The sequence below is a fragment of the Cyrtonyx montezumae genome, unplaced genomic scaffold (assembly GCF_038088225.1).
Source record: "Cyrtonyx montezumae isolate F1298 unplaced genomic scaffold, pur_monq_1.0 scaffold_13, whole genome shotgun sequence".
Taxonomy (NCBI): Eukaryota; Metazoa; Chordata; class Aves; order Galliformes; family Odontophoridae; genus Cyrtonyx; species Cyrtonyx montezumae.
This window is the reverse complement of record NW_027071859.1, coordinates 22,082,728-22,097,017: the sequence shown is the minus strand read 5'-3', so window position 1 is coordinate 22,097,017 and position 14,290 is coordinate 22,082,728. Positions and strand designations below refer to the sequence as shown.

Below are 14,290 nucleotides of genomic sequence, written 5' to 3'. Positions count from 1 at the left end.
AAAAGTAAGGAAAAAAAAACACTCAACCACTGAAAATGTACTAAAGTCACGTCCTCAAATAAATGATAATTTGCCATGTGGTAAAAAGATACAGCTTCAGGAATGAAGAGCAGAGTCCCTCACTGGGACTGAAGAGCAGCTACTCAATAAAAAGTCTGGCCTGCTTATAATACAGATCTCGTCAGGGTAAACTGAATTTGGACTGAGTCTACCTTAATAATGTTCCGCATTGCTAAGTTTACATAAAGGATATTTGTGGGGGAGGAGGTATTTCTTCCCCATAAAATGGCTTTCTAGTAAACAATTTGTTTCAAAGATGAATCCAGAGTTTCCTTTGGACTGTCCAGAGAAAGTCATATCTTGGGGCTGGGAATATTGGTACTGAGTTAAACACACTACAACAACCAAAGCCCTGCAGGTATGTTTGAAGAAGCTTTCTTTTTCTTTTTCTTTTCTCTATATTAAGTGTATTGGAAGCAATTATACATCACATTAAGTGCACTAAATTATGCAACATTATGAACACATGCAGATATTACACAATACTTGTGCATCTAGAAGTCCTATTTTAATGGATGAGTGAATACTTCTGCACGTGTGCGTGTCAGCCTTAGAATGGCTCATACTCCTATGCTCAGTCCTCTACAGAGGAGAAGGCCACGTGTACATCCCAACACTCCCAGAACACACACACTGGATGTGTATGGAACTGAACTGAACTTCTTCCTTCATGTGAACTGAGGGGAAAGAGCTTCAGCTGAAGACAGTAAATACCTCATAAATGGAGCTGATATGTTACACTGTGAGGCTAAATATTACAAAGTGAGAAAACAGTTCATATTTTTATCAGTTTTACTGGTGCAGAAGGAAAACAACTTTTTTTTTTTTTTGTCATAAACAGTATACTAGCTCAATAACTGATAAGCACACAAAAATGTGAAAAAGACATAAACAGTGACACTGAAACAACTCAAGAATTAGTATAATAGTGGTGAGAGAAAGCCACTGAAAATTAGCTCATGAATTTCAGGATGAAGAGTAACATTAGCAGTCAGCCAAAGAGTACAGACTGCTAAATAGCAACTTGCATTATTGTAAAGTTGAGCTTAGTTTGTAAATTCAGTGCATGTTGCCAGAATTAACAATTAAGCACAGCAGCACACTAAAGGAACTTTGGGATGATAACAAATACCCAAACCTTTCAAAAACTTCTCTCAGCAACACAGTGCTCCACCAGCCACATGAACAGAGAGCACAAGTCCTGTGTAACCTATGTAATGTAGGTTCACCTGGATTCATAAGACAGAGTTTGTTCTGAGGTAATAACATTTGCTCCCAAACCAGGACAACTGCTCCAAGAGAAGGAAAGGGGTCACAGGCAGAGCCATTTCATGCTGTTCGGATGCATTTGGCATCAGTGTGACTCCTCAGGTGCACCCAGCTGGACACCAAACCTATAGAAAACCTGAGTCTGGGTGGCAGTGTGGTGGCACTGATGTTTGAATCTGTCCTTTGGCACAAACAGCCTCAAATACAAGGGGCCACGCATGCAGTCACTTCGTCCTCTCCCAGCACAAAGCAGAAGTAGGCTCAGCATAAGCAGTATTTTTCATCAGACTTCTGTTGCCAAGCATGAAGATTTTCTAACTTCCCCATTTTTCAGAAATCAGAAAGGCTGTAGGAATTTTGGAACTAGAAGAAGAGATTATTTTCTTCTCCTTCAAACTCAAAGGGCCTCTTTCAGATCTACATCTGTACCAGCAGCACAGCGCTTTCAGTTGGAGATCAGCCATGAAGTCTGTGCTCAAAACCACGAGTTTTAATGAAGCTGTAAGCCCCTAGAACCAGGGCATAATTTTAATTGCAGTGGTCACTGCCTTTCTGGTAAAGGTTTTGTCAACACTGTTCTTTTAAAGCAAATTCAGTCCTTGAAAAAATAACTAACACGTTTTAAATTCCAGCGATTTTTACTTTACTACTGTCTCCTTTCCACTAAGGCACTTTAGGTTATTTTAATACGTTAGGAGCCTGTCCTATCCTTGAGGCACCTCAGATCCTGGAAGAAGGACCATTAGGCAGCTCTAGCCTATCTAACCTTTCAGTTAAGGGAATATCTAATAACAGCATTAGTAGGTATACCACAGTTTAAATGTTTTACTAGTCCTCGAGCCCTTAACGAGGTAACCCTGCTGCGTGCTCCCCGCAAAGGATCGCGCACCCCGGCCTCCCCCTCACGGCAGCGCGCAGGAGCCGTGCGGAGCGGCGGGGCGGGGCGGGGCGGGGCGTGCAGGCGGAAAGTGCTGAGTCACGGCGTGACGCGCCGCCACCGTCACGTGCGGCGCCGGGCTCGGAGCCGCCGCGCAACGCGGCGCCCAGCGCAGATCGCCGCGAGCTTCTGGCGGAGTTGCCGCTCGTTCCCGCTTGTCCCTCGCTACCCGGGGCCGGCATGGGGCTGCTGTCGCAGGGCTCGCCGCTGAGCTGGGAGGAGACGCGGCGGTACGCGGAGCACGTGAGGAAGCACGGCATCCTCCAGTTCCTTCACATTTACCGCGCGCTGCGCGACCGCCACAAGGACGTCCTCAAGTGGGGCGACGAGGTGAGTTCCCCCCGCGCCCTGCCCCGCCTTTGTTTCCCCGCCCGCGGCGCCCGGCTGTCGGGACGGGCCTCGGTGCAGTCCGGCTGCGAAGGCCTACGGGAGAGCCCGTGTGTGCCGCATCCGCACGCTGCGCCTGGCCGCGGCCGTCAGGAGCGACGCGGGGTGCTCGCAGGTGTTTGCTGCCGGGGGAAAACGCCGCTCCCCTCCTGCGGGGTGAGAGACCTCGTGTGCTACGTGTGGACTGCTGGCTGCTTTGGGGTCAGCGAGGCAAACGGTGCGCGGCTCTGCCCCCGTCTGACCCTGCTGTGCCGGCAGAGGCCGGTGAGTTGTAGGTTCAGGAGTGAAAATGGAAGAGTACTCCTGTTAGTCCGGGACTGGACTTGAGGGTTTCTTCATGAGCCTTTAACAGAGGTGCCCACTTCCAGTGTTACATGTAAGTTGTCCTTGTCTACCTCAGGTGAGGCAAGCTGTCCCAGCATCCCTCCTGGCTGCTGCTCTCTGAACTGCCTCTGCTACCCAAGCACCGATCATATCTTTAGCATGGTCTTTTCTCTCAGCAGCACTTCACAGCAATCCAGCAGGCTCTGGTCAAGGTGAGGGAAGCACTGGGAGCTGTGGAGGAGCAGGCAAGTGGCAGCAGCCTGTTGTTGAGTGAGCACTGCTTTGTTTGTGTCACTGGGTTCATCGCCTCGCTGTGATTTTAGCAAATGGTAATAACCTCAGGTGTGGCAGCTTATCTTTATTCCACTGCATTGTGCAATTTTTATATAATGCAGCCTTAAGGCGTGCACTGGTGTACTGGGTGCTTTTGCCACTCTGCAGTTGTGCAAAGCAGAACCATGCCTGTGTAGCTCACTGTGCTGCAGGCACCTAGCTGGAAAAGCAGCAAACTTGTTTTCAGTTTTTTTTCTTCCACTTTCTGGTTATTAGAAAGTGGACCCACACTTACGCAGTCCAGATGAGAGCTGGGCAGTTGCCACTAACTTGCCTTCTGTGCTCCTTGACCCCTCCTTTATAAAGTCACATCCTGAGGGTATATTATTGTCTTAAAAACTGACAAAGACAAAAATCAAAGAGGATGACAGGCCTCACATAATGGTAGCAATGAAGTCAGGATAAAGAAAACTACTTCTGTGTTAACAGGATGTTACTGAGACATATTTTGGTGGAGAATACTTTTTAACTTCATTTTCAAAGACTACTTGCAAGCAAAATCCAACTTACATGTCATGCACTGAGTTTGTCATCACTGCAGGCAATGTGAGTGTTAGGCAGATTGTCCCAATGACACTAAAGCCATTGTGGAGAGGAACTATGATGTCTGCTAGTGAGTATAGAGCCGTCCTTAGCCTTGATCATATTATCGTCAGAGCTCAGTCACACAGCATATGCTGTAAGACTCATTAACAGAGCAGTGGTGGTCCTTTAGGATGCTTTAATGTGCTGTAGACTCCACTCGTGGTTGCAGATGAAGCTGCAGGGAGCCCGTGTATCTCTGTCTGCCTCCTGCTGCCAGGCAGGAGCACTAAGGAGAGGGGCAGACAGAGCAGTGTGGTGGCACTTGTTCTGAATGAAGCTGAGCAGCTCTGCAGCTCCTGCTGCTGCTCTACACCCTGACTACAGAGCTGGAGTGGTAGAAGCATTGGCTCTGCTGCCTCTGAGACAGCCAACTTCTTACTTGCAGTGTTAGGAGAGCCAAGGGCTCTGCCAAACTGATTTTGGCTTTTTGGGTTCTGTTTTTCTGGGGGTTTTGTTTTCTACACCTGTGAAGTTTTTGTGTACTTAAGTACACTGCAGAATAAGACGTGCTTAAAAAAAAAAAGTTCTTAACATCTCTTTGAAGGTGTGTTTAAGGGGCAGAGGACACTTACCTCAATTACCCTTCTGCCTCATTTACTTTAAAATTCCCTATTTATGCTTAGCATCTCCTGGCTGTGAAAAATACAGAGCATTGAACTGTCTCATTATCCCTCATTAAACCTCTTTTTATGATCCCTGTCTTAATGCCTGTCTTACGTTCTCCTGAGCTTTTCATCCTTCTCTCCCCACCAACAGTGTGTGCTTAACCATGTGTTCCCAGAGAAAACAATTATTAGGTATTTTAATTCTTGTGTGTGTGCAGCAAATGCAAAAACCTCCACCTTTTCATTACTGTGTACTAGCAGCAATAGCAAGCACTATGTGAAGCAACTGGATCATGCTGCTTGGCACATGTTAGTGGTACCAAGAGTTTTCAAAGTTTCTTTGAGAGTAGGGCAAAACTTACTCCATTGCTTCCCAACTTTTCTGCTGCAAGCTGTCTCGGGTGCTCCTGCACTACTGTGCTGTGCAGTGCCTCTGGTCTGCTATTTGCATTCCTCTAGTTGATGGCTGTTGCTTAAATTTCACTTTGCAGCTTAATGTGGACGTTCAGATCAGACATGTGGAATGAGTGGCTCTTGGCTAGGCTCAGCTCCATCACTTTGTGCTGAGTGGGCATCTGTGTGTATGGAGTAACAGCATCGTGTGTGGATCTACATATGTGGGTGCACATCCATTAGTGCTTACATGTGAGAATTGAAGCTTTCTTGCCATCTGTTTCATCCCTGAATGGGACAGGTTGATGTTCTGCAGGCTGAATGCCTGTCTGGGCTGGGAAAAATGATGCAAGCAAGAAGAGCTGGAAGAGGGAAGTTGAAGGGGCAAAAAACTGTAAAAAGTATATGAAAATGGGGAGAGATCCCGTCAGAAGAAAAGATGTTGAGAACAAACCATGATGGTTTTATTTGGTGGAAGTACATGTAGATTAGATGGCAATCTGACTTGCTTTGCCTTGCTTAATGAAATTGGATATAATGGTCTCTTTGCCGCTGTCAGCGTTAGGCCATACCACGTACTGTGCATCTTCAGCTGTTGTCTTCGTGGCGACATGGACTTTAAAGGTAGATGTTACTATGTTTGATACTGAATTTTATGAGACAATATGAAACATGCTACCTTACTGCTTGCAAGTGGTGGTTGCGCGCAGCAAAGTGTCCTTTCTCAGAAGGTGCTAGAAGAGAAGCCAGAGGTTTCTTGTCTAAGTGACCCACAGTTGTTACTTCTGAGGAGAAGATCTTTAAAGTTTTCTCCTTTTTCCTGATGAAAGCCTGTACTGGGAAAAGAACTCCTTGTCCTTTTGAATAATTCCTCTTGAGGACCTAGCTACAGTATTAATGTCTTGCTGCAGTTCATGGCCTTTGTTTTTTTCCAGACAGGAGCAGCGCGGTGCTGGGATCAGTGACACTGCACTGCAGCCTGCATGATTTCAGGCTGGTAAATTAGTCGCTACAACTGAAGGAAATGAATTTGGGCTCAGGTGCACATGGTTTGAGTCTCCTGTTAAATGTTTGTTATTTATTTAAAACCAGAGACAAAGTCTAGGGTGTTTTTTTAACAATGATTAATCCAGCTCACTTGCTGTATGAAGTGCAGCTCCTGCCTAAAACACATAGCTGAAGTTTTGGTCATCACTTCTCCAAAATACTGCAGAGGCCTGGTGAGAGACATGCAAGGAGGAATTCGGGTAGAGATGAGAGAGAACTTCAGTAAAATAAGAAATAGGTTTGGAGAGCATTGTGATGTAAAATAAGGGAAGTTGAATGTTTCTTCTATACAAGAAACTTGGTAAGCTAATGGAACAGAAAAGCAGCAGATGTAAAATAATTATCTCAAAAGGACAAAGCTTACATATCCTATGGCATAAGATACCATACAAAAGCATCCATCTTAGATTTAAAGCTAATGTGGATGACAAGAGTAGGCAATTTCTTAAGACTTTTATTCACAAAACTCCACATTCTGCAAGATATCCATCCCTGTGTCCAAACCTCTTAGACAATTTTCAGTTGTTGGTTTGTTTTGTTTGGTTGTTTGTTTTTTTTTAGCATTTGAGCTCTTGTTGCTTTAAGACAATCCCTTGTAGTCTCCTCCTCCTGCTGCAGAATTCCCCAAACAATGCATTTTTAAATTTCTTTCATGCAGAAATTCCTGGTGATGGCCCCCTGCCAGATGCAGCATGTCTGGATGCATTTGAATGATGGTTGTCTCCATCTATGTGCTTTGCCTGCTTGCCACGTGAGGAGAAGCAGCACTCATGAATGATTGGGTTCTGTGTCACGTGTCTTCCTGTTCATACTTTCCCTCTGAGCTTTGTCTATGTAAAGGAGCAGTGATATTATTTATTTACCAGCAATTTGTGTTTCCTTTATATTTTCATAGTTGCACTTGCTGCTTGTTAGAGTAGTGTTTCTGGGGTGTGATTTTAATGCATCAGCTGCCACTGCTTGAAAACTTGGGGTTTTTGAATATACTAATGAATGCAAATATGTCTCCTTATATCTTGATTTGGATGAGGTAGGTGCCCTTGAAGAATCTTCTTGTTTATTCCTTGTTTATTTCAACTCATAATGTACTATGTGATGTTATGATGTGGAATACCAATGCCAAAAATCATAAAACCATGGCACCCTGGATGCTTCGGCTGACAGTTGTAAAACTACATTTCTGCCCTGCTTTAATTCTTCTATTTGCTTCAGCTGCTTCCTCCTCAGTTCTTCTGTGACCAAAAATCAGGTTGTAGTGGAGCAGCCCTGACCCTCAGGCTGCTCATGTGTGGTAGATGCTGATCTGTTTCCTCAGGGAACATGCTACTTACCTGCAGTGCTCTACAGCCACCATGGGAAATGGATGTGGTGGCTGTTTCTGTGGAAACTGCTGTGTGTAACTTTCATTATACCTGCTATTTGATGCAGTGGCCTAGCCCGTGTTACATCCTCAGCTTAAAACAGGTGAGACTGCAGGAGAGAGGAGCAAACGAACAGGAAGAGGAATGCAAGGTACCTAATATTCAGAAGACATGAGCTGTTAGGCTGAAGAAAATGTGGAAGCTTAGATTTGGGGAGAAAACACAGATCTGAGAGAAGTTTAGCTCTGGAGTATCCAGAGGGGGACACGTGCTGGGATTTGTGAGGTTCCCCCTATCTGCTGCTGCAGAAAAATAATAACAGAAAGCACAAACACAAAGATTTGTACATCCTGGTGTTTTTGTTACCCTAGACTGTTAGGAAAGCAAAAGAGGTTCTCGATTCTGTCTTAGAAAGTGAAAATACAGATGCAAGTCCTTTGCCTTGCGTTATGCTTCTGCTTTTGGTTCTCTTTGTTTAAACTGTCTCTATTGGTTTGGAATTGCTTTCATAAAGTTTATTAGTGTAATCATACAGGTATTTAGCTCAGTTGTACTGAGTGTTTCAGCAAATTGTTCACAGTTGGGTGCTTTATTGAAAGCTAATTTTGCAGTTCATGGAAAATGTTTCAGAGGGCTTATTTTTTTCAGTTTTCTCTAAACAAGCCAGAATTCAAATAAGTAGTGCCCAAGCCCCACAGTATGCATTGATTTCCTCCTTTACAAACTCCAATTTAAATAAAGGGTGTTTTAGTTATCTGCTGCCTGTGTATTTCAGATAGAGAAATACTCTGTTCACAGTGAACTTCCTGCCTTGTGTGAATGTCAAACGAATTGCCATCATCTTGTCATGGATTCACCATCTATTGTTTCAGTATAATTCCTCTTTTGCCACAGGCTCGCTTCTTGCTGTGCAGATGTGTATTAGAAAAAGGCTGAGTAGGAAGGATGAATACAGGATTGGGGTTTTATTCTTTTTTTTTTTTTCCACTCTGGCTTTGTGATGGAAGAAGCAATGTAGAAGCTTGCAGCATCTTGTTTAACAGTTAAGGAAATAATCTGTTACTAGTCTACAAAGATTTCTAGTCTGTGAATTAGAAAACATAGCTGTATCAGAAAGACTTCTACTTTTTTGATTTAAATCTAAATTTTGAGTATCTTAAATTTGTCCTTGATTCAGAAATGTGGAATTAAAACCATCTTTTATAGTATTACCTCAGATGTGACACAATTCGGCAATTGGAGAGGAGACACTTAGTTCTCTAGCATGCCCACGTGTTGTTCCAGAGAGGCGTGCAAATAGTTAAAACCTCTAGATTCAGTTTTGAGTAGCCTAGTTTCCTGGTATGTGCAGCACAAGACATCCTCTTGTTACGTTGAATCACATGCGGGGGAAAAAAAAATCTGCAAATCTGATGTCTACAAGTGGGAGGGGAGCAGGCAGGAGCCCTTATCTAGGTCTGCATTGCCTCTTCGTTTTGTGCAGCTACATCTGCATCTTCATCTTTTGTGTGGTACAAAAGTGCTTCAGCTTTGTATGTACTGGCAGTGTAATAAGCATCAGTGACGCTGGGTTTTTTGTTACTGTTGTTCAAGAGCATGATTATTGTAGGTTGGTTTTGTGTAGAGTTGAGGACTGTTGATTGGATTAGCTGCTCCAAGGGTGACCGATCAAAACTGAGCATTTTGGGAAATACATTTGAGTAGCAAACTTAAAAAAATAAAAAATGTTTTAATGGCAGAAAGTAGGGATTGCAGTCCCATGAGCCTGGAAGTGCTCCGTGCTGTGCCAGTGGGTCATCTGGGGGCTTGCCAGTGAGAAATGGGGAGCCCAGCTTCAGCTGCAGTGCCAGAGTTCTCCTCCCAGCTTCTCTCCCTCAGGACTTAGGCTCTCCTCTGTGGGCCTGCAAACCTTTATGAGCTGGTTATTACCGAGACTGTATTTTATGACAGCAGTGGTGAGAAGGTAACTACAATAAAAAAACATTGCGTGTATCACAGTACTTAGAGAAAATTCTGCTTTTTCCGTGTTAATGCTGTAGACTTGTGGTAGAGCTTTTTAATGAGTAGTCGGATTATTAAAACTTTGTTCTTCTCTGGGCCGTCATTTTAATGAAATGTGGCATTTTAATGACTGGCCAATAAATGTTCTAAGGAATTCTTCTGCCACAGTGGATCTTAATAACTAGTGAAATGGGTTCGGGTTTTTTGTTTGAGGCTGTTGAGAAGAAAGGTTAACTTTAAATGTGTATGTAAATACGTGAGGCATACTACATGAAAAGATTTTAAATGTTTTTGTGGCTTCTGGATACAGTAAACAAGCCTCGAGAACTTGTTTGGTGCTCAGGAAAGGATTGTGTTGTTTTGTTTTTAAGCTTCAGGCCAAGGGGGAAGTATGAATCCAGAGACCGCTTCTGAGCAGTTGTTAAGGTGACTCAAGTAATTGCTCCAAATACTTGTGGCAGTGGTTGCCCAGTGAAGGCCCTGCTAGGGAAGAGAACTTGGATAAGGCTGTCTTCGAGGAAGAGTGGTGGTCTGTGAGTCATCCCAGGCTCTCCAGTGTCTCCTGTGACTCATGTGTCAGTTTATTAGCTTGGGGAGAGAAGCTCAGGGAAAAGGTGAATTCAGAGGTTGTTTTTCCCCAGGAGGAAAGAGCAAGGCTGAGGGGATGTGGACTTGCACTTTCCTCTCAAAACCAGCTCCTTCTCAGATAATTCTTTTAAAATTAGTTTCTTCTGTTGTGTAATTTCAGTCTCTTCAGTGCCTTATTTCTGATCTTACTAATGTGTAAGTCTGGGTGCTTCCTTGTGTCTTTATATACAGAAACTCCTCATGGCAAATATTTTATACATTAAAAGCATCTCTCTAATGCCCTGGAGTGGAGGTTTGATACTCGAATATCAACCAGACTTTGCTCCTAGTGTACTTAGCATAATGGTGTTATGTTGGGTATGCTGAGAGAAGGGACGGATACTGGAGAACTGGCCCCTGCCGAGACAAGTGTTTGTACGCTGCTGCTCTGCTGGACACACATCAGTTTAAGTTCTCTTTGTATCTGAGGACTGCTACTGGAACTTTGTGTCACCAGCATGTCTACAGTTTTAAGTAGTGTGCTTTGAGAAGAAAGAATGCATGTAATTAATAAAATAAAAGTACATGAACTCTAACATTCACATGCAGTTTTAGACATGCTTGCCCATTTCCAGAAAACAATTAGCTTTGGCATTGCTGCTGGGCAAGTCCAGTAGCAGCTATTTGGCCTCTTGTCTAGAGTGAGGTTTGGCTCCTTCCCAGCCAAGAGTGGTTTGCAGTCTTGCCTGCAGTCATATGTACAGAGGTGACATTGAAAGAACTTTGAAAAGTCTTACATTTCTCTAGTAAGCAACTGTAAGAAGTAAACCTGAAGCAATGCTGTTCTGGGAACTATCCTGCCACCAAGGTGCCCCAGGCATAGCACTGCCACCAGACGGGGGGAGGGGATGTTCTGCTGGGCAGAATCACAGGATTGTAGGGGCTGGAAGGGACCTCCAGAGATAGAGTCCAACCCCCTGCCAGAGCAGCTCCCTAGCCCAGGTTGCACAGGTAGGCATCCAGGAGAGCTTTAAACATCTCCAGAGAAGGAGACTCCACCACCTCTCTGTGCAGCTGTGCCACTGCTCCGTCACTGCACTGGGAAGGAGTTCCCACACACACCTGTGTGGATCAGCATCACCTCCAGTGCTCTATGGGCTTTGGGTGCCACAACATAAAAAACATCAAACAGTTCGAAAGCATCAAAAGGAGGGCTGTGAAGATGAAATGTCTGGAGGACAAGATGTATGAGGGAAGCTGAGGTCCCTTGGTGTGTTCAGAGCAGGCTGAGGGGAGGCCTGATGGTAGCTGCAGCTCCTCACAGGGAGCAGAGGGGCTTTGCTGAGCTCTGCTCTGTGACAGGGCCCAAGGGAATGGCATGGAGCAGTGTCAGGGGAAGGGCAGCTGGGGCTTAGGGGCAGGGTCTGCACCAGAGCACAGTGGACATGGGATGGGCTGCTGAAGTTCTAGCAGTATTTAGTCAGTGCTCTCAGACATAGGGTTGGAATTCTGGGTGTTCCTGTGTGGAGCCAGGAGCTGGACTCAGTGATCCTTGTGAAGCCTTTCTAACTTGGGATCTTCTGTGATTGTTCTATGATAGTGAAGGTCTCTGCTCTTGAAAAAACATGGTGAAACTGATGTGGACATATTCTGTAGTTGCAGTGTGCTGCAAGTTAGTGGTTGAAGGAAGCCGATAAGGAATGTTTTTTCTTTACGTTGGCTCTAAGGTAGATCTTTTGTACTTGAATTAATTTATTTATTGGTACTGAGATTTATTTACCATTCAAATTCAAACCTATTCCTAGTTTTGCTGTACATCTGGAGGGATTTTACAGCTTTCACTTCTCTTTCTTCCTGGCCAATTTCATTTTCTGTTTCCCAGTGATCTGTCCACATTATTTCTGCAAGCTGAACAGACCCTTCCTGGTCAGAAGCTTCTGCGTATTGGAATTGTGTTGTGCACCCCACTGCAGGGAGGAGCCTTTTGTCTTCACTGGTATCCTCATACTGCACGTTCCAGATGGAGAGAAGACATGCTTTGCTCTAGGGCAGGAACACCACCTAAGTGTATGAATCTGTGGTGTCTGCCTTTCTTATAGCAGCAGAGTGCACTTCTCTAGCAGACCTAAGCATCACTTCTTAGCCATGTGCTTTAGTGATTTAACCTAGTATGTATTTTGCTGCTTGCTAGGTAGACTAGTTAAAAGTGGGGAGCCAAGTGAACTGCAAGAGTTTGTCAAAATATGCTTGAGGTGAAACCGAGATCACTGTCTTTCAGTCTCAAATACTTACAGATGTGCTGATGCTTTCAGCTTGGTCACAACTCTTTGAACATTACTGTGGATACAAAACATGCTAAGTCTGTGAATGAAGAGTTTGAGTTAAATGTAAAAGCATGTGAACTGTGAATGTTTCTCTTTTGCTAGCCATAGGCTAAATCTTTTGATGAGCTTAAATTAAAATCTTTGAGGATGCCCATTCAGTCAGTCTGTCTGTTGGCAAGATATTCTGTGGGCAACTTCTAATTGTTGGCAGCTGTCTGAAGTTCTTCTTTCTCATTAATTTTAATGGCAGATCTTCTGTGTTTTAAGACAGCTTTGAAGATTTAGTCTGTTTCTGGAGGCAAGAGTAGCAGTTGTTTCTAAAGCCAGATGCATAAATGGCATGTATTCACTACTGTTTTCAGATCATGAAACATTTTGATTTCCTTCTTATTGCCTTCTTGACTTAATGCTTCTTTACATTCTTTTGATTTATTTTCTTTTGTGATGCTTTTAAACTGTGTGTAATGTAGTTCATAGAGAAGGACGGTATTCTCACTACCAGATTATTGTAGTTAAATCACAGAAATGTATTTATACACAGTGGACAAATGTTAGCCTTTGGGGTCTCTGAAACACAGCTGCAATTTTTTTGCCCTTTCTCTGCTCACAGTCCTTCCCGAAGGTGCCATAAAGACAGTGTGGATGCCAGGAGAGCAGGAGGCTTAATGCCCAGTCACACATCTGTCTTTATAACTTGAATTGTGTTCTTAAGTAGCTCTGATAGGTCGGGAGTGAAGGTAAGTTGGCTGAAGCTCTTCCAAAGCAAGAGATGATGTTGACTATGGTAGGAACCCAAGAAGTGTAAAAGAAGTCCCTTTGTGTGGCCACTAATCGTGAGTCAAGTGTCAGTAGATAATAACTAAGTCAGTGCTTGAGTGCATTCCGGTTGGCTATTGTCTTTACTTATCTTGAGTAGATTATTGTGGCATAATGCACACAAACCACAAAACATGCTGTGCTGAGAAATGCTGTGTTGCACAGAAACTAGAAATCATTATTTATCTTTAGGGGATTAAGAGTTCATCTTAAAAAGTATTGAGAACATACCTAATTGCTCAATGAGTTCCTCCAGGATTTGTATCTAATCAGATTCTGTAGAGTTACAAACATTCTCAGATAATACTGTTCTAGATTTAACCATAAATCCTGGCAGTGTTACATTCATTGTCCTGTAGCTAGCAACCACTCTTCTATGAATGCCAAAGTAACCAAAGACTAGGAAGCCCACAGATCTATTTAGTGTGCTGGAAAACACTGCACAAGCTTTCCTGTGCTTTGCCAGACTGCTTTTCCAGGTGCATCAGACCTGTATAAAAAGAGGTTGCTACCAGTTTGTACACTGACACTTCAGAATCAGTGTCTTGTGTGAATCTGAGCTCCTGGCATTGAAGTAGAAGTGTTGAGAAAATACCTCTGGGTGCATTTGTAGATAGAGTCAGAAAACATAACTGAGTGCAAATGCTGGTAAATTCTAGCTGTGGAAGTATAGTTGGAATTCATAACTACAGCTGGCTGTTTGCATTAGATTAGTTGTGAAGGGCTTGGAGCAGAGGTCTGAGAGCCTCAAACACCTGGCACTGTGTAGCAGTGCTGGTCCAGCCAGGACTGTTCAAAGCCATTACCCTTGTGATGCATTCACATCTATGACTTCTGATTTTCCTTGGCAAGCAAAGCATCCCCTTCCTAATAAGTGTCAGGAAACACTTGTGTCAGTAAGCGTTGAAAGGTTATCAAGTCCTGGTGGCTGTCAGGGTACTCTGCTTGGTAGTGCTCTACAGGTCCATAAGGGAGTTTGGGTAGCAAACATGCATCAAGATTAGAAAGTTTGAAGTGAGGGTGTTCCGAGTTTGGCAGCTTTCAGTTAAGCAAACAGTTTCCTTCAGGCCTGGGGCACAGCACCGGGACTGCTTTCAGCAACAGCTTGTGGGGTTCAGGTCTCTATTTAGATGGCACCAGAGTGAGTGGAAGGGCAGCCAGGAACAAGCAGAGGTCCTGATGCACAGTGAGATGAGGTCAGGAAGGCAAGAAAGGCTGTGAAAGGGAAGCTGAAGCAAGCCTCCTGTGATGTACTAAGAGCTGGAGTGCATTAATAGCAGC

At 44.0% G+C, this 14,290-nt stretch overlaps 1 protein-coding gene across 3 annotated transcripts in view; it reads left to right on the top strand.

Annotated features, from left to right (window-relative positions):
- Nucleotides 1-2,347: 2,347 nt before the first annotated feature.
- The window catches only part of GCLC (glutamate-cysteine ligase catalytic subunit), a 30,490-nt gene continuing 18,547 nt past the window's right edge, over nucleotides 2,348-14,290 (top strand). For 2 of the 3 annotated variants that reach the window (XM_065730814.1, XM_065730812.1), the window contains exon 1: nucleotides 2,348-2,596. In XM_065730814.1, coding sequence (XP_065586886.1) covers nucleotides 2,447-2,596 — 150 coding nt within the window. In that variant the 5' untranslated portion in view covers nucleotides 2,348-2,446. Of the gene's footprint in view, nucleotides 2,597-6,080; nucleotides 6,141-14,290 lie in introns of those variants that run through there. The other variant, XM_065730813.1, reaches the window with a different exon arrangement.